Consider the following 25,547-nt stretch of genomic DNA (forward strand, 5'->3'; position numbering starts at 1 on the left):
TTGGTAACCGTCACTGTTCAGTAAATGTAAGATCCTGTGTGCGGACTCACTCCTTTATGTGTTTAGAGTCACATTTCCGCTCTCCTTGTTAAAGACCTGAGTTTTGTCCACACCTTTCACACAAGACAGAATAATGGTTGTAAAAAGACATCCAGAGATAAACTTTATTTTTCCATTCCTGCTCAACTTAAGGCAAATTTCCGTCTTTTAATAAACAGAAATTTTCCGGTGAACCCGTTCTCAGATTCATCATTGTCATCACCACAGGTTACAGTGAGCATATGTCCCTGCTGAGATGCTCCATGTGCGCGCTGGCAGCCTCAGATAAGGCACACTTGTCTACAAAATGTCTTTCAAAGCGCTTGTGAGCCCTGCTCTGAGTTTCGGTGTTGTTTACATGTTCGAAATCCTGCCAGCCTCTCTGAGGGTGAAGACATACTTGTTTGTTTTCCAGCTGTTCTACTACAAATCAATAGTAAGCTTGCTGTACATAATTTAGAGTCAAAGTTAAGTTGCTGTCTTCTAACTTGAAGATTTATGTATTTTGTTTTTAGATGTTTGCTTGTATCCCTTCCAGCTTTGCGTGTTGTTGTTCGTGAATGCAAATTGGATGTGATTACATATTCGCAAATGAAGCACATGTGTGCTTTTCCAAAAGAATGCAAATGAGGTTTTTTTTTCTAGTTGCTATGGTAATGATGAACTGTCTGACATCCATGTAAGGTGACTCCTGTCCAGGGTGTCTTTGGTTGACTAGAACAACTGACCTGTAGCCAACTTTGTTCATGCTCCCACAAGGACCCCCACCTCCACTACTCCCCGCCTCCCCCCTCTGCCCTCAGGCCCCAAAAAAGCTTCATTGTGCAGGCAGTGAGCGAGGCAAGTGAGGCCTGTTTCTGGTTAGCGCGTTGTGCTGCATCTGAAACACTCACCTTCCTCCAGGGGTTGCATCTGGAGCTGGTTTCCTGTTCAGGCTGCGCCGGGCAGGGGCGGAGTTTGGCCTGGCTCTGTGATTGGGCGAGATTGAGCCTTTATGGACCCCAGGATGGCTGGGATTGCCAAACAGTAATCTGTCAATCACTGGCATAGCGATTCAAACCAGAGCTTAATGCAGGCGAGAGCTTATGATTGGTGGAAGGGCGTGAGCAAGAAGCCAGTGATATTTCAGTCACAGGCCAATAATCCAGCAGCAAATTTAGCATCAGAAAATCTGTTGAGCCTATTCAGGGAACAAAGAAGTGCTATGTTTTTATGTTTATTTTTATCCAAAGTCAGTGTTTCTTTGGGAAATATTTAGTCATGACGAAAAACTCTTAAGTCATTTTAAGTAATGGCTTTATTTGAGTAATTGCGAGCCCTAAAAGTGGCATTGTTTTGACAGAGCGATGCCATTGTTATTCTATAATTGTATGTAATAGTGGCATTAGAGCATGGCAGCAGGGCCCGCGCATTCAGTAATAGTGTGTAATAATAACGTTAGCTTCCTGTTATTACTGCAGTAATTCTGTAGCTCAGGTCATGAGCACTGCCCCTAAATCTGCAGCGTGGACCTTAAACGCCACATGAATTTAGCAGCATTCTTTTAGAGTCTGTCATTGAGAGTATTTTTATAGGGTGTCCTGGGGAAAACGTCAGATGGGTTTTTGAAAGCTTAGTGCTGTGGTGGAAAGATATCCTTAAAAAGTTTACTTGCATAAAACTGGTATTAGTGGAAAAACTTATTTGAATGGGCTCCTTTTGAAGTGTTTCATTACTGATGCATTGAGATGTTGTAGGTGGTCCAGATGGGACAAAGTCCAACCACTCACTACCTTTGGCCCTAAGTTTTATAAATGCATATTCTTCAAAGTACTTTCAACTTCAAAGGTCAAATAAATCTAAGAAAATAAAGCTCATATAATCTAAGAGCAATGCTCTGATTGTGCTTTCCTAAGTGCCATGGAAAGCATGCTGTATTCTGCTCCATTCTGTTCCCAGAGGTGTACGGCGCACTACCTTTCCAGCGAGCCTGTGTGCCAGCGCTGTGAGTCGGGCATTGTTGAGTTTAGCTTCGGTGCTGGAAAGAGCTTTAGTCAGTCTTCCCACTCAGCTTCACTCAGCTCAGTCTCAGTTCTGTACCGAAGACCTCCATTTCCTGCTCTGGCGCCGTCGCATGCAGCTGACAGCAGCTTTTATAGATCTCCTGAAGGGACCTGGTTACAGTGCATGCTTCCTCTCACACATAAAAACATACACACACATTGCACAGTGCACATAGTCAAGGAAGGCATACCATGCTGGAAAGATAGGAAAAGAGATTAGACTTATAATATTTTGAAAAAACACATTTGCTCAGTGGAAAAAATTCCAATATTTTCTTTTAGCAACGATTTCAAATTAAATTTCCAAATTCAAATTCAGTTTTCCACACTTATGTGCTATTCATTAGACCAGCAGTTCCCAAGTGATGTAGCCACAGGGTCCAGATTTCTCCTTAGTCAAGAGTTAAAGGTGCACAGAGTTCAGTATATTCAGCGCTATACATGCAGTTGGCCATGTCGTCGTGCCAGTTTACTGTCTCTTTCAAGCACCTGTCCAATAGTCACTCACTCTACAGCAGGAAACGCCACTTCAAAGTAAAAGCCCTGTGCTAGAAACGTTGGAAACGATACAAACTTAAGATGTTTGTGAGTCACTTGCAGTCCATTCAGAAAGGACCGCGACACACCAGTTAGGAACCACTGCATTAGACACTGTTCCAAGCATAGAAAAGAACAAAATGACAAAACTACATTAAAATACATGAACTGTTCTTTTGACAAAAAACAACCTAATTAGCTTACAGCTGTTTGCTACAGACTGACCAATTGATAACTACCTTTCTATGTCCGTAGTTCCCAACCTAGGGGTTTTGACCTCCCCAAGGGATCCCTTTATAAATCTGAGGAGTCATGAGATGATCAAAAGGAAAAGACAGAAAATATATATTGCTTGTAATGGTCACAACTCATGCCCACACTGTAGCCATGACATGTGGACATTGCTTCATTTGAAGGGATCAAGAGCCCAAGTATCCAGGAACCACACTGTTCTAGGTAACTACATTAAATACAAAAAGAAAAAGCTTAACTTAATTAATGTCTTTTGCAGTATCACTTATTGTAGTGTAATGCATTTTGATGTTCTTACAAGCCTCCTCTGGCCCTTTTCTGCTGTTAATCAATACTTGTCATAGCCTATGTAAGGTCACAGCAAGACAAAACTGCATAATGGTAATTTTGATTAAACCGGCAGTCTTTTTATAATCTGGCACAGGTTTTACAACAGCAAGCATTTGCCAGTTTTTTGCTGGTATCAGTAGTAGTTGGCTGGCAGATGAAAATATAAACAGGCAAAATGTCCAATATGAAAAATAAACAATTGAATTAATTTATAGCATATTAAATAATAGATGGGTGACACTGCTGTGGCTCAGGAGGTAGAGTGGATCGTCCGCTAAGTGTAAAGACAACTTAAATATAAAGTTATACTATACAGACCAGATTTTAGGATTTTGATTACAAACAGATTTATTTCTCCGCTGAAGCCATACAGAGTGCATCCCTGCCTCTTCAGAGCATGCACCACATCCATGGCAGGTACTGTTTTCCTCTTAGCGTGCTGTACTTAGGTGACAGCATCACGAATCCTGTTCTCCAGGAAGACCTGCAGCACATCACGTGTCTCCTCGTAGATCAGACCGGAGATACACTTCACTCCACTACGGCGAGCCAGATAGCGGATAGCAAGCTTGGTGATTCCCTGAATGTTATCATGAAGGACTTCACAGTGATGCTTGGCGTCTCCTTTACCGAGTCCTGATTATTCACCTAGGCTTATACGAACCCTATATTTTTGAGTCATTCAATTTGATGGGCTTAGAATGCAAAGAGGATCGTTGTTTACATGTTGGTGATTACATGGAAATTAACAACATATGTCTGATAGTTGTCGGTCATATGGATCTTCAAAAAAAAAAAAAAAAGTCGTAAACTCTGATCTGGCAGCTGATTGACTTGAAATCTGTCAAAAAATAGTTAAGACCAAATGCTGAAGAACACACAAAACCATGGTATGCCTGAGTCTGAGAACATATAATGTTGGTGTGCTCGGAGGCCCAGGAGGTAACACTAGTTCAGTTATGATGGAGGTACTTCTTGACAAATGATGTGGGGGCCGAGTCCCTCCAGAGCTCCTCTTTCAGCTCCTCCTCTCTCCACTGACCCATACTGAGAGCTTCTGATGCCAGAGTGAGTTAGCAGCAGGTACTTCTCAGGCCAGCTTTGGTCAAAATGAAAATGTAATTTGCTGACAGTGGGCATGCTTCTTTGAAAGCGCTGAGGATCATAACAGTGTCCTCCTGGACGCGTGCAGACAGCAGTGTGGGCGATTAATAGTTCTAAAGTGAGAGATGAAAGAGAAAGTGCTTAGCCTTTTGCATTTCAACAAAAAACCTTTAATGTTCTTTGTCTGTCTCTCCTCGCTGCCATACACCAGCAGAACTAGCGAGGGAAAAATCCCCAAACATTGTTTGGCAGTTCCAGTGAATGCAACTTGAAGAGGTATTTGATTTCACAATGTTAAAGAAGAAAAATGTGTGGTGAGATTGTGTTTGAACGGTCCCGAAGGGCGAGTGGTTGGCTGGGGTCTGAGGCAGGGAGGAGGACTTGTTGGAGTGTGTTCTCCTGATACTTTGGAGGCTGAGAGGATTTGACTGATGCAGATGTCACCATCAGGAGTGTCTGTTCATGCAGCAAAGACTGTAAATGTAATGTTAAGTTGAACTTTATACATATGGTCAAGGAAATCACTAACATCAAAGGAGTTACTGGTGTAAAGCTTGTATTGTGAACACTCCACGATTAGGGACATTTTCCAAAAAGTCTCTCCTCAGCCACTTCTTCATAAGGGACAGTCAGTCAGTTCTGTGGCTTTGGCTCACCGTCTCTGGGTCTTATTGTATTGCGTCTTTGGCTCGGTGAAGAGTTCTTCTGGGTCAGACACAGGATCCCCCCAGTGGGCCCACCACAAGGTCCAAAGCCCCTCGTTCTCAGAGCATGTTTGTCTTGGTGAGAGGAACACAAAGCTCTCCACAGAGGAATCCCTCGTTAAAATGAAATATATCCACGGGGGCATTTGTAGCTCTATCCGACACAAACATTCTGTCCTCTGTCAACAATCCTACCCTTTATACCATCATCTGAAACTTAATTCCTCATCGTGTAATATCTCGGTATCTTTCTCGACTCCTTTTCTTCCCCTGCTTTGTTTTGCACTCTCTCCCTCCACTCTGTGAACCCGTTGCCTCCGTTTTCCCCCTTTCGGACCTATTTTTCATGCAGTTTTTCGGACAGATTAGCTCCACGCCCTTGTTTTATAGATCTATGAGCTCACTCTTGTTGTGAGAGTGGCCAGTGTTCTGAAAACGGTCCGGTGATCTACAGCATGTTGGACTAGAGCACAAACATGGTGAGGGACTATTCAGACCCGCTCAGACAGGCTCACAAAAACAGGTCACTGCACCTAAACATTGGCTTTGTGTGTGTGTGTGTGTGTGTGTGTGTGTGTGTGTGTGTGTGTGTAGTTGAGAGAGAGAGAGCAGTTCAGTGCAAATCCAACAAAAGAATGAAACAAAATTAAGCGTTACCTCAGCCACTCACAGAGCTGTAAAATTAGCAAATGGAACGATGAGCTCACTCACACTGTGCTCTTAATTTGAACACACACACACACGCACACACACACACACGCACACAAACTCTAACTAATAAGAATGCAGGCTAATGAATAGGTAATATCAAATGATGTGAACACTCTGTGCATGATAATGCAATAAACCCAACAGGGGGACACAGCCAGTTAATCAATGAATTAACCTGTTGTTTTTACACTTTGGTTTCTGTTTGGACTAAACAAACAAGATAAAATGTGTTTATTAGCTGTTAGCAAAGGTAAGAGGCTGCTGGTGGCACCTCTGTTCACAGGAATTATTATTCCCTTTGTTTTTTCTCTACTTTTACTTTTAATTGGCTCCTGTTTGTTCTGTTAAAGTGAATGCATCGTGCAGTCATTTCAAACTCAACACTTCCTGTGCCCGTTTAAAATTAAAAGCCCATTATAACTTCGGTTGAGAGAATCCCTTCATTTTCTAAACAGGTTTTTATTGTGAAACATTTGCAGGAACTTGTTGTGGAGGATTCAGTGACGCGGTACTTCAAATGTACGTAAAGAGCCCAGTTTCCATTCACTCTGAATTTTGTCTGGATTCTGGTTCCGGTCTAGAGAGCGGATCTGGAATTCACCAAATTCACCAAAGTAAAAGTGTTCACCAAAGTAAAACTTTAAATTCTGGCGCACCATCGATTTACAATAAAAGAAAAAGGTTAACTTAATGGCTTGGGGCTTTTCTTGTAAATTATATTCTTTAAATTAAAAAGTTTCACCGCATTTTTATTAGCTTGGTGCTTTTATTTTGACGGAAAGGCGCATCCATCGAATTTCGGATCCTGTCTCTCTCTCCCTGGTTCCGGTTCCTTACCAAAACGGCCACTAAACAGCCCCAGACTACTTCAAATGTGGCTCCTGCCATCTGGTGGCACTTTTTACTACATATTTGTTACTACAGCAACATTTCGGCTGGCACATGAACAGACACAGTGACTGAAATAATAGTGTTAATGATAAAAATAGGACAAGAATAACTCAATGACATCACACACATCATGAAAGATAGCCAGATTGGTCGTGGACCATCTTGTAGTCTGTCATGTGTGTTGGCCAAGTCACAGCACGATTTTATGACTCAACAATCGCCAAATCTGACATAGTGACTGTTGGGAGAGACAAAAATGTTGTGTAGTGTGAACCTGGCATATAATTCAAAAGTATCCCCGGCAAACTAGATCAAGTATGTCACTAATGCGAAAGCCAATCGCTGTCCAATACAGGAACACACTGGCAAAGTGCCAGAAAGAGGGTTTTTGTTTTTTCTGGTGGGAAAACGGGAACTTGAAATAAAAAAGAATCAAAATTGATGCTGGAGAACCAGAAATGCTTTCTTAATTTATTCTACACATTGTTCTCTCTTGGCAAAACCTTTCCCATAATGCAACTCGACCACTGACAGTTGTGGGTCAGGGTGTCTTTATGCTATTAGCGGCTAAAGTAGCCTGGAGCTGCTAGCCTCAAGCAGAGATGAAGAGCAGGCTAAAGAGGTTTGGTAGCATCACTTCTTTCTAACACCACAGCTTCAGTTTTTATTCATTTAAAACTTGTAGTCTTTATCAACCCATGCTGACTTGAGTGACATCACATGAGGTGATTTATATGTCATTTATGACTTTGCGCAGCTCCCTTTGGCACCTTTATGTCTTTAGTAGGCACAAAAGTTGCTGTCTTCTGACTGACCACCTGTTTTCTATGTATGTCTGTGTCTGTGTGTTGTGTTCGGGTGTCACAGGCTCTCGGAGACTCTGATTTCCCTGCTGTGCTGAGGCAGCTGCTGCCCTTGATGAAGCCCTGTGGAGGTGAGGACAGTACGGCCTCGGGGTCGAGGTCCAGGGAGGATGAATGCGGGCCTGACGAGCTGATCCTCCTGCTGGTTTACCTTTACTCCCTGGCTGACGAGGCGCAGCCCGCAGACCAGGACACCGAGGAGGAGGAGCTGGAGAAGCTGGAGAGGGAGCTGATGGGAGCGCTCACCCTGGTCATCACCCGAGAGGCCGAACTCAGCCCCTTGCTGCAGAAACTCACCGGTGAGAGAGAGTTAATGTGATCCTAATTTTCGTGATTGCTTCCAGGGGCGTGCTCAGTTTGCCAAATTTGCTGATGGTCAAAGAGGAGAGAAATTGGAGTAGGAGAGTGGGAACAGCTGATTGTTTATTTCCTCTGTCTGCCTCCAGTGCTGTTAATGGGAAAGTTTCTATCAAAGTCTTCACACCCCATCCCTCTCTCTCTATCCCTGCATCACACTCGTTCATGCACACACACCTACACACACACTTTCTGGTTAGTTTGGCAAGCAGCTACACAAATAATCGAGTGTGGGAATGTCTGAACTTTGTGCATGCGGATAAGTGTGAGAGAGAAATTACCCTTCACATTAACATCGACAGCCCCTCTGCTACAACAGTGAGATTTACCTGAATAAGAAAACTTTTTATTGTGGTTTAAACTTTCTAATATGCACCAGTGTGTGTGGACCTACTGGTTTCTTTGGTTCCACTGTGCAGCACCAGTCATTGCTGGTTTAGCTGAGCTGGTAACTGTGTGGTAGAGCAGATCAAGGCCTTAAGATGAATTAACCGTCTACCTCCACACCACAGCCAGCTGTACCTCCCTGAGTAATAGCGTCTTTAACCTTGAGCCTGTACACACACGGTTTCCTCCCCTGCCACATAGTTCATAATTAGAGCTACTTTTAGTTCTGGCCCGGCTGTACCTTAGCACACACCCTGAAATAACACACTGCTGTTAGGGGTTTCATCTCATATCGCACATAGGCTCATATAGTATATATAGGGTTGGTAAATCTATGTAAAGCACTAATAAAGATTGTTGATCCTTTCGCTCTTTTTCACTGTTTCTCTTCTCATACTCTGCCTCCCTCTCTTCCTGTTCTACTTGGCTAAGTGCAGCTTGGAATCGAGGGGCCTCTTGGCAGGCACAGGCCGAGAGATGTGGCTCATGTTAAAAACCTGACTCTCTGTTATAAACACTTCATTGGAAATTACCATGTCATAGTGTGCCAGGTGTGATTCAGACAAAAAAAGCTATGTGTGTGCACACATGCGCACGTCTTGCCCATTCAGAGGAATTCTGCAGTGTGTGCGCACCCCGCTTTTTAAATGTAAGCTCGTGTACACGCACGCACGAGCGTCTGTGTGAGAGTTTTTATGGCAGACGATGAAGTGCTTGGCTGGGGTAACATGAGGCAGGAGGTCGTCTCTCTCTGCATCCAGAGCAAAACACTGATTGTGACATTCTGCCCAATTAAAAGACTCAAATGGAAACCAGACGTTGAATGAAACCTGGTCGCCATGAGAACAATGTTTTTACAAATTCTTCTATTTAGCTCCCCTTGGCTACAGCACATGCAGCAACACAAGAACAATATACACACACAGGAACGGCAGAAATACAGAGAAGAAATAAGGACAAGTAAGTTTAGGACAGTATGCAGGACAGGCTAATGCAACACACCCCCGACCCCACTAACTATTTCCTTCTGGGGGACTTAATTAAGGAGCATCTTCAGGAAATGATGTCCCTCTGACTTTTTTATCCTGTAGATTTTTTCTCTTCCATGTTTCCTGTCAGCCCTGGTGATCTTGAGTTGTCTGTGGAGCAGCATCAAACTTCCATGAATACAGTTTTTTACAATAAGGCCGGAGTTTTTTTCCCACGGTTTGTTACATAATCAGTGAGGCAACATTTATCTTTATTCATAGGGATATTTGAAGAATAAAGGTTAAAGTCCTCCTCCTGACACACCAGCATTCACGATGGCAAATTAAACTTCAGTGCTCATGTTCATCGTAATAAATGAACATGTCACGTTGTGCAATAGTGGCTCATTTAAATGTTGACGTTTAGTTCTTGGACACTAATGGAGCTATATGGAATGATTATATCATGCTTTAGCTACACAGGCAATACTTATTGTTTGTGTGGCTCTTTTCATGGAATTTTTTACAATAAGAAAAATATAGAATGTCACAGACTTAAGGTCTTTGCCTTGTCCCGCAGGTTCAGCCACATTTTCTTCACTGCCTCTTGGACAAACAACTCTCGAAAGGCTTTTGACAGATGCAAAAGAACGCAGAAAATCTAAACTGTTCAAAAACTTTAATTATAATTACCTTTATTTACACAGGGAACCTATTGAGAACAAGCTCTCTTTTACAAGGAGGCCCTGATTACAGTACATAGAAAACAATAAAAGCACACAAAAATCACAGTTTAGATCGATTGACACAACGAGATTTCATATTTTTACACGTGCGTCAATTTCAGACAAAAAATACTGACTTGGTGTGCAAAGGCCTTTACGATTTAAATATTGTATCTAACCAGAAATGCTTCACACCAGAGGGCGGACATTACATCAGCATCAACAGACTCCTCAAACTGCCATAATATAGAGTGTAGTTTGGGCTTCCAAAAATTTTTCCGGTCTGCATGTTTGCATTTGTGTTCGCAGTTCAACTTTCCCAGTACTGTGTGCGTCTGTGCATGTGAATTAAACAGTCATGTATTCATTCTACAGCACAGTACAGTATGTCTGCATTGTTGTCTTAGGGATGGCTTTGATTAAAGGGTTGAACAGTATTTATCCAAGAAAATGGTTCCGCTTATTGCAGCCTGGGAAATGAGCTCTTAAACCAAACGCTCCACAGCCGACACCACATGTGGAAACAGCCGCTTTGGTCATGGGCAACACTGCGAATGGAGAACAAAGCGTGTGATTGGATAAGGAACCAACTTCTCTCCTAAAACTTTGAGTCTGATTGGGCGCTGCCAGACGGTCTGTGTTGTGCATGGGCGGTGTGTGTGATGTGTGCAGGTTGTAAACAACTCCATGCAGTTGCTGTTAATCCCTTGTTCAGTTGTGGCAAAAACGACACTGATGCTGGTAAGAGAGTGATAATGAGTGTTCCTCCGACTCCTTTATGGATTAGTTTCCTGTCAGCCTTTGGTGAGGAATTAAACCTCCTCCCTCTCCTTTCTGATTTCTTCTTCTCTTCTCTCAGCTTTGGGGTTACAGTCGGCGGAGAAGCCAACCCAAATGTTCTTCACCCTAGGACATCTAGCTAGCTTGGGATGATGGATCATAGTTTGTCTGTACTTATGTCAGTGTGTGGGTGTGCAGCTCCAGTAGTGAGACTGTGAAATCCCAGTCCCCAGATGGTGATGATAGTGATTTACTGGCAGCAGCGACAGAAGAAGGGAAGAAGGTCACAAAATAACTTTTTTAGAGCAGGACGTGGATTTTAACTGAAACTGCCGTGGTTTCATGTCATGCTCTTCTCTCTCCTGCTCTCTGCCTCAAACACACACATCGGGTTTGTTATTCATCCTGTCAGTGGGGTGTGCACAGGGCAAGGGAGAGGGGAGCAGTGGGAGAGTCAGACCTCCCCAACGCCGCTGTTTGGGTTGGCACGGCAACACGGGCCAGTCAAGGGACATGAAAGGGATCACACATAACTCTGGCCACCAACTCTCCGTCTGCCTACTTCTCAAACTTTTCTTTTCTTTGTTTTTTTTTTATTTCCCTTACCATTTCTCCCTCTTTCCCTCTTTTTACCACCCTCTATTTCGTCCTCCTTCACTCTCTCCGAGGCCCTAAAGCACCAGCCTGGTTGCAGGGGGAAGTGGAGCATAAGTTAGTCTAATGATCGCGCCTGATTAAATATATTTCCCCTGTTGCACTGTGTTTATGAAATTAGTCCCAATTATTTTTAATTGGTGGTCTTTCTTTACTTCCTTCACTGTTCCACAAACACACACAGATACATACACACATACATGTATGAGGTGAAACCCGCAGACCCCGGGGTGAACAAAGCAGCCGGTGGCGTTGTTCTCTCTAGTTCACTTCATCAGATAAGCTGATGACATGGAGCTCAGGCTTTAATTAACAGAGGCTCATCAGCTCCTCACTGCCGGGCCAGACAGGCCTGCTAACCAGGCAGGGCCACACACAGAGTTGTGATCAGACCCCCAAACCCGCATCCCACCAAGTCAGCAGTTACACACGGTGGTTGGGTCTCCATACTGTACCCTTGTTTCGTTTTATTTGTCAGTTCACGCTCTACTTTTCTCCTCCTCTGGGTTGTCCTAAGTTAGACCCAAAGGACAGTGTGAATGAAGGTAACAGGCAGGCAAGGTAACAAATGTACAACTCTGAGGCTGTATAGCAACATGGCGATGTAGATGAACTGTCAGACACTAAAGAATGTGTAGTTTGGTTGAGGTGTAAGATAAGGTTTAGAGGACTAGACCTGTCATCATAACTGCTGTATTACCTTATCCAGGCCTTGTCCATATTTCTCACAATATTGCCCGTGTTTGTGTGCGTGTTTGTTTTCAGGAATGTCACCAACGTTTAAGTCAACATGATGCCAGAATAAACAGCACAGTTGTCCCAACTGTTTTAAGACTTAGGCATAGCGCCTTAGCATTTTTTCACAGCGCCTACGCCAAGTGAACAGAAAAAAACTATGCTGAGACACGTTCTGCTGTCATCTCTGGTCGCGCTGCTTCTGTCCTCTCATCTGCTCTGTCTCTGTCTCTGAGTTTCACTATGGGCGTGGCTCAGCTCCTCCACGCACACACACACACACACACACACACACACACACACATCAAATTTATTGACTTGTTTTATTTATTTATTTTTTCACATTCCAATTCCAGTGGTTGAATACTCTTCAGAGTTAAAAGTTCATTGCTTTTTTTATGCAATTATATTATCACTATATCAGTGGCATAAAATGATCTTAAATGACAATATTATCACAATTATTTCTGGGACAATATATCGTCCACCAAAAGTAGTTATTGCAAAAAGCCTGAAGCCTGTTCAGGATGACGTTCATTAAGGTGTGGTGACTGAACTCACCACAAACTCTGCTCCCTTCAGTCTCTCCATTTTGCCTCTCGCCTCTTTATGTTTGTGAAGCAGATTTATTAAGTCCCGTGATAAGCACAGATTTTCAGGTAGAAACATTTTTTTCATGGAGGTGTCTTTGCACCAGTTTACTTCTCCCCTGGCAAATTTGTATTTAATTGTGTTTTTCCATTAATGTTGTGTGCACTCCCGCTGCCTCTAATATTTGCTGAGCATTCTTTTGAGCACACAGTTGGACTGTTGTGTAGAATTTTTTTTTTTTTTTTTGTCTGATGGGTAGCACACAAAGTTTTTTCTAAGTGAAGCTGAATCTCTGTAAAATGCCTCTCTTATTTGAGTTGCGTAAACAACTCTTCGCTTTTAGTGTGAGCTTTGGTAAACACTTTTCATGGTATATCAGTAACAAAGACACACAGCAAAAGATGTGTTTGCTGCTCCACTTGCCCTTGACAACAAGGATACTGAGCTGGAAGGTTTGAAACTGCAAGGATGGATGGATGGATGGATGAATGGATAGTTGCACAAGGTAAAAATCATCACTAGATGCTTAATAAGCACCAAAAAACACTCAATGAGAACTTGTGTAGGTTTATCTCATATTCCTCCAGAGTGCAATGTCAAGTCAAAATGAAACAGAAGAACTGAAACACACCAGAAGCAGAACTGATGAAGCATCTTGAAAAAAATGGTAATACCTCAACTTAAGTCCAGGATTTGTTTTGACTTGTCGGTGAAATAGTATGACACAACCTGGAAGGGAGAGAGACTTCTTGTCTCTGGAAGGGATAAATTTGCATCAGTGCATTTATTTTATTGGTCAAATACTGAACTGTAGGTTGTACTGTGAAGTGCTGCACTGTATGCAGAAACAAACAAATGAATCCGTAGTATTATCACTCAGAAGCAAACAACTGTCAGTAGTAGCTACGGTTTGTCGGGTAGATTTCACAGAGCTGGCCCAGAGTGTAGTTTACACCTCTGTTTGGTTTATGGAGTGTGTTAGCGCTCAGCGGAGAATTCCTCTGCTTCTTATTTATGACAGGAAATGCACATCATAAAAGGCTCGTAAGCACTTATATCTCCGCTGGGAATCGGGCTTGTAGAATGAAAAAGGACACTATCACGATCCCACACAGACTTGCAAATAGACATGCAAGCGCTCCCTGAACAAAGCAAAGGCAGAAATACACACCAGACACAGATACAGGCTGAGTCCGGAGGGACTCTAACTGAGACAGCGGCCCCTGGCCCCTGCACACGCGTCAGTGCAGGCGGGGGTCAGCCTGTGACCCTTAGATGGAGGGTCAGTGTAGGAGTCCGGCCAACACGCTCTACCCGCTCGCCTCTCCCGTCTTCTGCAGGGACTCTTCTTGGTTCCTCTTGGAAGACATTGCTTTTGATCTGCATACATAAGTTTCTGCTTTACAGTGTGTGCAGTAGTCAGACTGAGAGACAAGGAATTTAAAGAGGTATGTTTGTGGATGTGAATGGGTCTCTGCGTAGGCTTTTTGGCAGGACTGCAACAAGGCAGGGTCAGACATATAAATGCAACGAAAGTCTGTCACTGACTGACTGAGTGATAACGTTACACCATTGTTCTGTCAAGTGTTGAAGTTTCCCCATTGGCCATTGCTCTTTCAAAATAAATGTGTGCATGTTTCTGCTGCTAATGTCTTTACCTCCCCGATCAATCATCTGATCCACTCCCTCAGTAACCTTCATACGCAATACATTTGTTACCAGTGCTGCCAACTCTCAGGCAGTGAACCTGAGACTCATGCAAATTTCTGCTGTTCACACTGGATACATATATGTGCCCATGGGCTGATTATGAAACAATAAACCCCCAGGCACAGATATGCAAAAGGCCCCAATACCTCTCCTAAACAGGAGCAAGACACACAGACTCCGTGGTGGTATTGCCTTTTTTGATGTCCAACCTGTGTGTCTTCAGAATCGTTGGGCGGAACGAGCCACCCGCTGAAGTCCCGCCCTACCACCTCCGGTTGTGTAGCAGTTTTCAACACGTCCTTTACTAACTTTTGCGGTGTTTGATCTTGCGGGGATGTAGCCATTTTTCTGCCATGATTCGCGTCCTATAGGCGATATTTTTGTGGGCGTGTTACACCAAAACCTGTTTCCCCCGGCAATATTTTTGCAAGCGCACCGTTGCTGTGGCACTGCCCAGAACAATTGTGATTGGTTGAAAGAAATACAAGCAGCCGGGGCGTTTTTTTCTCCAATCTTAAAGTGAGAGTCGGCCTAGCCAGACCTTTCTTTTCTTGAGAAAGGTCTGGTGAGCGAGACTAGGTGTGCAGTGATGGAGCATGCCAGACGCACTTTTGGTGATTCTGTGGCCAGGCTCTCTTGAAACACCTTTGTCGTCCTTGGGCATGGAGTTGGATCAGAAAGAATGCATTGTTATAAGTGGGGACATTAAAGGCTGTGACAATCATGGCCAATCATGTTCACTACTTCCACCCCCTTTTAATCAAAGAGCTCTCCCCATCACAATGCACTGGGAACCTGTGGAGAGGAAACATAGGACCTGCCATGCATAATTGTGGCTTGAGATGGTGCAGCAGCACTAGGTTAGAGACTGCAGATGGAACAGCTACCTGCTGTCTTTAGATGTCTGTAAAAACAAGTCACCAGCGGCAATAATTGCGTCTTTCCTCGGCTATGAAAGGTGGCCATTTGTTTCAGGAGGGAAGAAATGTCACAGGAGTCGCAGGGCTCTGTTTACTGATTGTCTATTGGTATTCTCCGGCTTCAATTTGCTGCTAAACTATCTCTGTGGGCTCACTTTGCCACAGAATCAAACAGCTGGAGCTTGGAGTGGCCGCAGCAGCTTTCCATAGACGTTGCATGGCAGCTCACCGCAGGCCATTCTTCACCGTTGTTTGGTGTGTTTGTCGGCGTAACTAAATGATACCATATCGGCTGTTTGAACAATCAGAATCATCTTCTAGAGCAATTATACATGTCACCTAACTAATTACCCACAGTTACTGAAATAGGACAATAACATTTTGGTCAGTAATCCAAAGCAACAAATAGTTGAACATTTATTAAATTAAAGCAGTTCTTAATTATTTGACTCAAGCATATCTTAATCATGTCCTATAATATGCTTCTTTAATACATTTTAAGAGCAAATATTACTGGGGCCACGACAGAAGACTGCAGATGAACATTTAACATCTGGGAATTGACAATACACATTCCAGCCATATACTAGGTTTAAACTAGCCTTGTCCTATAGTCTGATGGCTGTAGAAACATCTGCCTTGGCTCAAACAACATTCATAAATAAGTGTAAGAGTTTGGTAGACGTGTGTGTGTGTGTGTGTGTGTGTGTGTGTGTGTGTGTGTGTGTGTTGACTCTGTTTTTTACCAGAGCCACTTGGTTTTGCAGTATATCTGCGTTTTATCTGTTGGTGCGGAAGAACTTGTTTACGTTTAGAATTCCAGTCAGCAGTGAAAGATGACCTGTCCTAATGTACCCGCTTTCCTCCCCAAAGTGTCCCCTTGCTCTCTTTCTCTCTTCACCAACTCCCTCCCTTCATCCGTCCCTCCCTCCAACCAGTGCAACTTCCTCCATTTTTTTTTTTTTCTGAATCAGAGGAACATCCTAACCCTCCTCTACCTCACACTGCAGGATGGACGTCCAGCTGTAAACTTGGCAGCACCAAGTGTCAATAAAATCTCGTGATGCATTCATGATTTTTTAACGGCCTTGAGTAAAAGGCTCAGCGCTGCTTTTGGCGACTACGCCCTCACACAGCAACGGGAACAGAATGATGCTCTGTGTGTTAGCGCCCTGTACAACTAGTGGGATGAATCTCCTGGAAATGAAACATGTTCATTCAGTTCGAGGTACTTCTGCTCGGCTCTCCTGGGTGGAGAATTCCTCCACGGCCTCGACACCAGATGGAAGCTCTCCTGGCGCAATGAGCTGGCCGGGTCATTTCCTGTCAGGAGGCCTGGTGTTAATCAAGGCCTGAGCCAGCGGGAACGCCCCCCCTACTCCCCTACCTCCTCCTCCAATTTTTTTTTCTTACAACCCTCTCCTCTTACACCCCCTCTTCTAGCAGAGAGGCTAAGAAATACACATTTTTCTCTCCTCCCCCATTTTCCCCTTTTTAGTTTCTGTTCTTTTGTCTTCCATACCATACCCCTGCTTTGTTTAGTACATGTCATATTCCTCCCTGAGTGTCTTTAGGCAGTCGTAAATCATGAGGAGGTAATGGTCTGTGTTATCAAAGTGTCCCTATGGAGGACTGCAGGTCCAGCCAATAGATAGAAGGAGATAGTGAGGAATGAGGAGAAAGGAGTCTTTCTTTGCTTGTGGTCTGGTGTCTGGTCACTTTCTGTTGTGTCTCCTGTAATGTGATGGACACAGTGGGAGATAGGCTTATCTCCTTGCTCCTCCTACTCAGCTGACCTCCAGACTGACCAAACGCAGGCCTACAAACTGAGGGGGGCAGTCAGGGGGAATGTTCTCCTGCTATGTCTTTCTTAATCACTTAACGGTCTACGTGCCTCATCTCTAGTGTTCAATGGTGAAATGTTGTGGGTTTTCCGTCGGGTCATTTACATGCTGGGAGGTTCTGGCCTCATGCATATGTAGCTCGTGTGTCCTAGTTTTGGGGTGATGCATAAAAACATGATTTAGTTAGAGAAAATTCAGTTAAGCTAAGAATGAAAAACACTGAATATGACACTGGGACTGTTTTGGCATGAACACATAATATTCCAATGGTTTTTGGTTCACACTGTAGCTGTTTTATTAGATTTGTTATTTAATTTTGATGATGGCGAGCAGTTCAAACTATTGCTGTTTTTCTTTCTCCTTTTCTTTTTTCATCACAGCCTCAGAAAAATTTGTTCTATGACAAGCTAATGGTTGATTCTTCAAATAAACCTTTTAGTTGAATACATTTCTGAGTGCCAGTTTCCATTAGTGAAGCAGCAGTAATACAGCGATGAGAAAACAAGCAGCTACAAAAGCAAGCGACTGCCTGCGTCTTTTCAGCATTCATGATTTCAGGTCTCAGGTATCGTTGCTCTGGGGATTGTTCCATGCCAAAATTGATCTCATCTGTTATTTATAGATGCTGCGTTCAAAAACTGCACACCATTTATTCACCAAAAAAAGTTTCTGCGGACTTCCCTTTGCTTCCACATTAGAGTCCTTCTTCAGCTGAGCCAGTTGAGAATAGTGCTCTGATTTGGCCCAAAAAATCGAGCCCCACCCGACATCAAATGCACAGTTTCTGTCCAAGCCTGACACATGGCAGCAGGTTTTTGCCTAAGCCTGATTAAAAACCCAAATTTCTACTATAAAATAGTATTTTATATGTTATATATTTTTAATATTAAACATTTATTGCAAGATAAAGGCTGACGTATTTCCTCGCTCCTCTTTTCCTTATTCTCTACCTTATTTTACTAGTCTGTCGTCCCGTGCACAACAGGTTCAGCAGATCAGGCTGCCCCCCTCTGTGCGTCTAGAATGCGCGGCGGTCCGTGGTGATACGGATCACTGCTCTTTGCTGTATGTTACGCACATCTCTCCCACTGCTGGAGAGGCAGAAGCAAACAACGCCAACCATGTCGCCTTGCAGACTCCCCTCTCTCTTTCTCTGTTTCCTGTTCCTCTTCCACGCGCGCTCTATCTCTCTCCCCTGGTTCTCCACTATATTTGTGTGTTGTCCTGTCACCCTCCCTCTCTCAGTCACAGTCCCCCCCGCCCCCCTTTCTCTATCTTTCCCTCTTGATTAAGTCAATGAAGACTCCTGCCATTTATGCACAAGAACAGCTAGTTTCATTAAATAACAGACCGGTTGGGGCGTCAGTGGCTTAGTGATGGAGCAGGCGCCCCATGTACAGGGCTGTTGCCGCAGCAGTCCAGCCTGTGGCCCTTTGCTGCATGTCATCCCCCCTCTCTCTCCCCATTTCACACTTACCTGTCCCGTCGATTAAAGGCAAAATGGCCAAAAAAATATCTTTAAAAAAAAAAAAAAATTAACAGACCGGTCAGGTTGGACTCAATCGGGCCTGGGCAGAGAATCAAAGCTTTAGTTAAAGGGATAGTGCACCCAAACATGAAAATTCACCCATTATCTACTCACCCTCATGCCGATGGAGGCTCAGGTGAAGTTTTAGAGTCCTCACAACACTTGCGGAGATCCAAGGGGAGAGGGGGTAGCAACACAACGCGCGCACACGTGAATGCGGTGCCCAGAGAGGCAGTCAGAGCTACAGGCTACAATGAGGCTAAAAACAGAGTTCAAATGATGTTTTTCCAAACAACTTTTTATGTCGGGGCTTCAGGACACTTGGATCACTACGGACGAGCAGTATGGAGATAGTGGTTTCAATTATGTGTTTTTGGACGTTTGAATCTGGGGCGCCGTCAGCCTCCATTAGGTGGAGTTGTGTTGCTACCTCCTCTCCCCTTGGATCTCCGCAAGGGATGTCTAAAACTTCACCTGAGCCTCCATCGGCATGAGGGTGAGTATATAATGGGTGAATTGTCATGTTTGGGTGCACTGTCCCTTTAAGAGCATGCAATCTTTTGCAAGATGCAATGCAAAATTTTATATTTCACATAAACCACAACATACAAACATTGTTATCATTTAAAAGAAGGACTTTTAAGTCTGTAATCTCACATTTTTAGATAATCAGTGCTGAAAAAAAAGTTAAAAAAAACAAAACAAAAAGTAACATGTGCACACTGACTCCAAACCACAAAAGGTATTCAAATTGACAACATCCTAAATCTGACCATTGTGGCATCCCACTCGTAAAGGTTGTTGTTTTTAGATTGAGGACAGGAGGTGGAACAGATGATTTGAGTCAGTGTGCAGCCATGACTTTTTTCTGCTGCGTTTTAAATAGCCTCATAAAAGCCTGATGTGCGATGTGCAATTTGTTAACTTTTAACGGGGGTGTGGGGGGGTGGGGGGCTGGGGGAACCTCCCACCCCCGTCTAATGTCTAACTTACGTTATGATCCAGAGATCCGGTGCCATTTAAAATATATTATTTTCTGTGCCCTCAGCTCAGATTTGAGTGGGTATGTTGGCTCAGAAGATGCTCTGTGCTTTGTCTGGCATTTCAAATTGTTTTTAATATTCACCACGGTCTCGGAACATATAATGAGACATACTGGTTGAACTGCCCATGGGAAGAATGAACATGTGAGAGTCCATTCTTTAATAAAGTCTCTGCTTTTAGTCGTCTACTTTTCTCTCTTTAGAAGATGCCATGTGAAATTACTTTTCTCTGACTGTTTCCTCTGGCCTTGTCTCTCCCGTGTGTGCACCTCGATCACTCGAGTCACAGTGCTTATCAGAATGCACTGATTTGATTGGCTGAGCAGTATCACGTGACGCATAACGCAAAAACTTGTCTGTGAGTTCCTACCTTACTCACAGTTACTGTTTATGAGCACTCACTCTCGTTTGGCTTCACTGTATTTCCGTGTTTTTCAGCGCTGTGTCTCTTGAATGCCTGCTGCTTATTGTGTGACACCTTCTCGCTACCTCTTTATAAAGTCCCGACCTCACCTGTGCGCTGTGGGTATACACACCCTTTAACGTTCTGAACACAGTAAATAAGAAAGTAATAAAATACAGGCAGAGAGCCGACCCTCTGCAGATAAATACACTGAGTTTGTGTCATAAAAGACGATTGAGAGGGATGTGGAGAGTGTACACATTTTTTTATGAAAATCCTACATAGTATGCCTTTAACAAGACAGTAACAAGACTACTGCCAGTAAACAGATAACTGCGTTTAGTAGATACAAAGCCATTATCACCCCTGAGGGAACACTTGTACAATGTAATCCAATCCAACGCAGCAGCCCTCCAATAGATTCAGCCTTTGTGATTTCTAAAATGTTGTGGCTTTGCTGAAGCTGCAGTGGATCTTTGTCTATTCCAAGTGTTCGCAAAATCACAATTACAAAGATGTTTTCATTTAACCACACAAACTACAGCCTTAAAAATACCAGAGTTAAATTCCAAGGCAAATTTGTTTAATTGCATTTCTGCAGTGCCATCGTTTGATTTGTCAGTGCTGGTTACAGTTTCTTCCCCAGAACTGTACTTGGAAAAAAAAAAAACATTTCTGCTGTATAAAAATAAGCCAAACATCCTGAATGCCCCATTTTTAATTTTCTCCTCACTAAGCAGCCGTGCAAGGAATTTTCCTAAACAGCATGCAGCTCTAAAACTTGCAAAACAGTGATTTAAATCAAGAAATAGTTTATCAGAAAATGAATAAACATGGCTGAAAATCTTCTCAAGCATTCAGTGCCCACTTTCAGCAACACATTTTTTAATACTCATTGCCACAAGCTAGTATCGGAGGGTATTAAAGTTCAACACTCAGCCCTAAATGTAAGGTGTTCCTGTTCTGTGCCGAGTTGACTCAGCCTGATACAACACAGGCTCGTCGCTGTCATTTAAATCCTACTATCAATAGAACCTATTTCTCCATCCTCTGTCTGCTCCTCCATCATTTCATCTTATCATCTCTCAGTTCTGTCTGCTTCGCGGTCCTCCACGGCTGCCTCTCACACTCTCTCTCTCATTCACACACACACTCCTCTGTTCTTTGATGCTGACAGCTGCTTGCCGTCTGCACTGTGTCTGTGAGCTCAGCGCTATCACATCCGACTCAGCCCACTCTTAGTCCAGGTAAACGTCTCTCTCTGATGGGCAGAGATGGAAGGATGAATGAACTGGCTGCCGTAACGTTTCCGCCGCCGCCTCGCAGATGGTGAGAAACTTTTTGGCGGAGAGGGCCGTTATCACCGCCATCCACACAGCGTGGGCGTATACACAGTGATAATGAGCGTCTGCAGCAGGGATTGCTGCAGTGAGGCCAGAGTAAACTCAGCCCCCCCTGAAAATAAACACATTAGAACTCACACACATACACACACACCTCCCTTATGACTGTCGCCCCTTACCCTGAGGCCAGAGCACCCTTATTGTATACTCCCCCAGTGTACCAGCTCCTTCCCTATCGCCCCTGACCCAGAACACACAAACTCACATTTAAACACTCACTATTTTTGGCCACGCTTTAATTTCCCTCCCCGTACTGGAGCGATAGCAAATCCTAGGAAAATCCACTATAGGGAATGTGTTATTTCCAGGATGGGATGTGTGGTTTTAATTTTCTCCTTTTCCCGCTCGCTCCTCTATGCCTCCTTCCCTCCCTCCCTCCCTCCCTCCCTCCCTCCTTCACATATTGCTGCTGGAAGCGTTCACAGTTCCTTAGCGACATCGCTCCAGAGTTTCAGTCGTACACAACTCTCTTCTTTAATTAAACACTCACTTATTTATCACAGTGTTGACAAAGTGATATTAGCGCTGTGATGTGTGATTCACATGTTGGAAGTGGATCACACAGCATGTTAAACATACTGTGATTTAAGATTGAAACAACACAACCTGTTGAATTACGAATGGAGTTTGAATAATCATATAATCAGAACTCCTAAGTGCTTGTGGAGTGTTATTTCTTTCCGAAGAGCTATCAGACACACTAATGTGCATTTTATAGCAGTACTGTGGCAGGTCTAGCCCCCTCCTGTCCGCCTGCGTAGACTTATGGACTCACACACATAACACTAACATCTGTCTCTCAGGTGGGAGCAGCTGCCCTCTGGTAGGCCTCCTTGCATCACTGCACCAGTCAAGAGGCTGAGCGCACACACACATCGGCAGCTGCCTCGCACTTTCACTTGATCTAAATAATTCTAAAAGCAGCAAGCTTTGTAGTCCAAATGTTTTCAGTTGTGATACCATTGCCCTGCGGTTCCCGACCCATCCGTGACAGCCCTCCGATGCGATGTGTGGGAGCGGATTAGCCCGTTGTGTATTTTGAATGACAGGATTATGAAGTTTGTGTGTTTCTATAGGGCTTGTGTGTATGAAGAGTGTGTGTTATTAGGAGTGCAGTGTGTTATTTGTGTTATGCTAACCCCATTTTTGTAAGCAGAGCATCTCTGTAGCAGAGGTTATTATGGTACAGTGTGTGTGTGTGTGTGTGTGTGTGTGTGTTGTTATGATCCATAAAGAGAGAAGTGGACAGTTCTGAGACGTTCCCAAGCCCATGGGTGGCGTCAAAATATCAAGGTCAGAAATAATGAGCGGTGCTTGTGCTGGCGGTCACTGTAGCGCTGGTTTCATCCACCCTATAATCCACTTTGATGTGGACCTCAACCCCACCAGGATGTGATGTTTGTGTAGGATGCCTGCCTGGATGGGTAAGTATATGTATGATCCCGTTTGGAAGCGGGTATCACTGCGAGCGCTCGTGTGATGTTGTGCAGCTCGTGGGACTGAAACAGGAAGTAGAGCTGCGATTAGGAGGATCTGACATTTGCAACAGGAGCTTCCTGTGATAGGAGGCTTCCTCTGTGTCTGTGGGACCCACCACCTTATCTCGCCCCCTCTCTCTTTCTGGCAATGACTACCTTCTCTTACCGTCCACTCCCCTATCACCCAGTGCTGCCCGGACATTCCAGATGTTTCTGCCACACATATTTACTTCCATGTCAAGGAGTCAGTTCACATGAATTAAAAACATATATATATATATTCTCACTTACCCCAAGAAGGACTGGGTGAAATGGAGAAAACTGAATATCAAGATATGTTTCACCTTATACCTCATTATCAATATTGTGATGATATTTTAGGTTTGCTTTTTGCAAAATATTAACAGAATGAGATTTTTGATAAATAACCATCAGCAATGTGGATATAATGACTTAGTAGGTAAAAGGCAAATAATGGAACAGCTAGGACAGTCTGGTAAGTTCAGAAAATTACATCAATTTACTGTTATGCAGCTTTTAAAACCAGGGAAAGACAACACAGTGCTACAGTATCCAAAATCTGAAACAAAATCTAGTCTCGTCTCATGATACCGATAAAATACAGAAATTTTGCCTCGCCCTGCCCCTACTGACATCTAGTTACGCATCTGCTTTGACTCCAGTACAATGGAGGTGAATTGAATTTAGTTTGTGGTGCTCACAACATGAACACTGACATTTAAAAAAAAAAATCCAAAAGCAACATATATGTATAGTATCCAAGAAACCAGGTTAGTTTTAATAGCTTCTTTGTGTATGACATCATACATCAGTGTGCTGTCCCAGCGGAAACTGGTGGCAAAGACGACCAACACTGCACAAATGTTTATGATTTGCGCTGTTCACTTCTGTTCAGTTGATCAAATTGGGAAAAAACAAAGGACAATTTAAGTCTCAAAAATAGCAGGATGTGTAGGAGAGAAGTGAAAGAAAAAGTCCCTGAAAAAAGAGCGGTAGATGTGGATGATAAAACTCTGTCTTCAGTCTTGAGGAGCGGAGTCAACTAATGTCAGAATATTAAAGCGTTGTGTTAGAGTTGGATTCATTTCCAATGTCCTGTGACAACTTTACCGTGTGAGCCACAGTCCAGATTTTTAATAGTGTTGCATCTGACCCCAAGGAACAGTTGACCCAGTAGATACAAGAAAATAGCTTAAGTTACCTAGTAACGTTAGCCTGACAGCAAGCATCCATGTACAGTATTGAAATATAAAAGCAAGTTATACTTAAGCACATTTACTCTTGGGACCAAAAACAGGCCAGCAGCCATTTTACGGTCACAAATTATTTGTAGTCCACTAGACTTTCATATACTTTTATTATCTCACTGTGTAACATTTAAAAATGTTGGGGGGTCTAGAGGACAAGATAATTTGTAACGATGATCATGTCCACATCAGGCAAATCAGTTAAGTTGTGTGAAAAATCACTTTTCCTCATTTTTTTGTAATCACATCCAACATGAGTTTCAATTTTCTGACAGTGCCTGCAGCCTACCGTATTATTAAACCCTTTTGTGTAGTCGCATTCCTCTATTTCCACTTTACACAGTATACAATTTTATCACTTCCTGCCTTCCATCTGAATTTTTTGCATCATAATAGTCACGTGATTGCGAACAACCCATTAGACACATTTACGTGCACTATAGGAACCTTGGCCTGACCTTCTCAAACTGATAGGAATAAAATTTAATAATGTTCTAAAGAGTCAACCTCAGAGTAAAAACAGTCTCACTGAGTGTGAAGAAAAACACGTTTAAGCTACTTCTGCTTACAGCGAAAAATATGTCCAGCAATTAACGGCAGCACGCAAGTGATCACATGATCAATCATCACATAGAGGAATCAAAAGAAAAAATAATAATTGCATTTTACTCTGCAAATATAATTGTTTTTTATTTTAATTTTATTTGTATGAAATCCTTTAATCTCAGTTAGAGTGTTGTGATATCAACAACAATCTGATATATTTATGATATCTAAATGATGGGAAAGTGGCAGACATGGAAACAAAAAGAAAACCCCACAACAAGCTGAAGGAAATAGTGCTGTTGACAAGTGTCCACATTGACGATGAAGTGCAGACGATGAAGAGGTGGAAGGGGATTGCAAACTTTTAGCATTTGATAAATTCAGGCTGTAAAATCTGTGTATACTCTACGTGATGCATGTCAGTAATCTCCCCAACCCTTGTTTTGGAAGCATTAATTATGAGTAGTGATACACTATAGTAAGACCATGTCTGAATTTATAAATACTCAAATATTTAGTTGTGGAAACTTTTTTAGAAACTTGGTTACACTATACATGACCAAGATGTCAGCTTTTCCATCTTGCTGCGTCACTCAGATTCTTCAGAAACGGACTCATAATGTTTATGAAATCCATTCAGTGTGTTCTGTGACAGTTTTTACATTTTCAAGTTTACTTCCCTGTATTTAGTTCCCATTATGCCCAATATAAACTGTGATATTTTTGAAAGGGTG

General features: G+C 43.1%; 1 protein-coding gene across 1 annotated transcript in view; it reads left to right on the top strand.

Annotated features, from left to right (window-relative positions):
* The window catches only part of scfd2 (sec1 family domain containing 2), a 127,025-nt gene that overhangs the window by 47,031 nt on the left and 54,447 nt on the right, over nt 1-25,547 (top strand). The window contains exon 5 of the mRNA XM_050054042.1: nt 7,478-7,772. Coding sequence (XP_049909999.1) covers nt 7,478-7,772 — 295 coding nt within the window. The remainder of the gene's footprint in view (nt 1-7,477; nt 7,773-25,547) is intronic.

The sequence above is a fragment of the Epinephelus moara genome, chromosome 10, assembly GCF_006386435.1.
Source record: "Epinephelus moara isolate mb chromosome 10, YSFRI_EMoa_1.0, whole genome shotgun sequence".
Classification (NCBI taxonomy): domain Eukaryota; kingdom Metazoa; phylum Chordata; class Actinopteri; order Perciformes; family Serranidae; genus Epinephelus; species Epinephelus moara.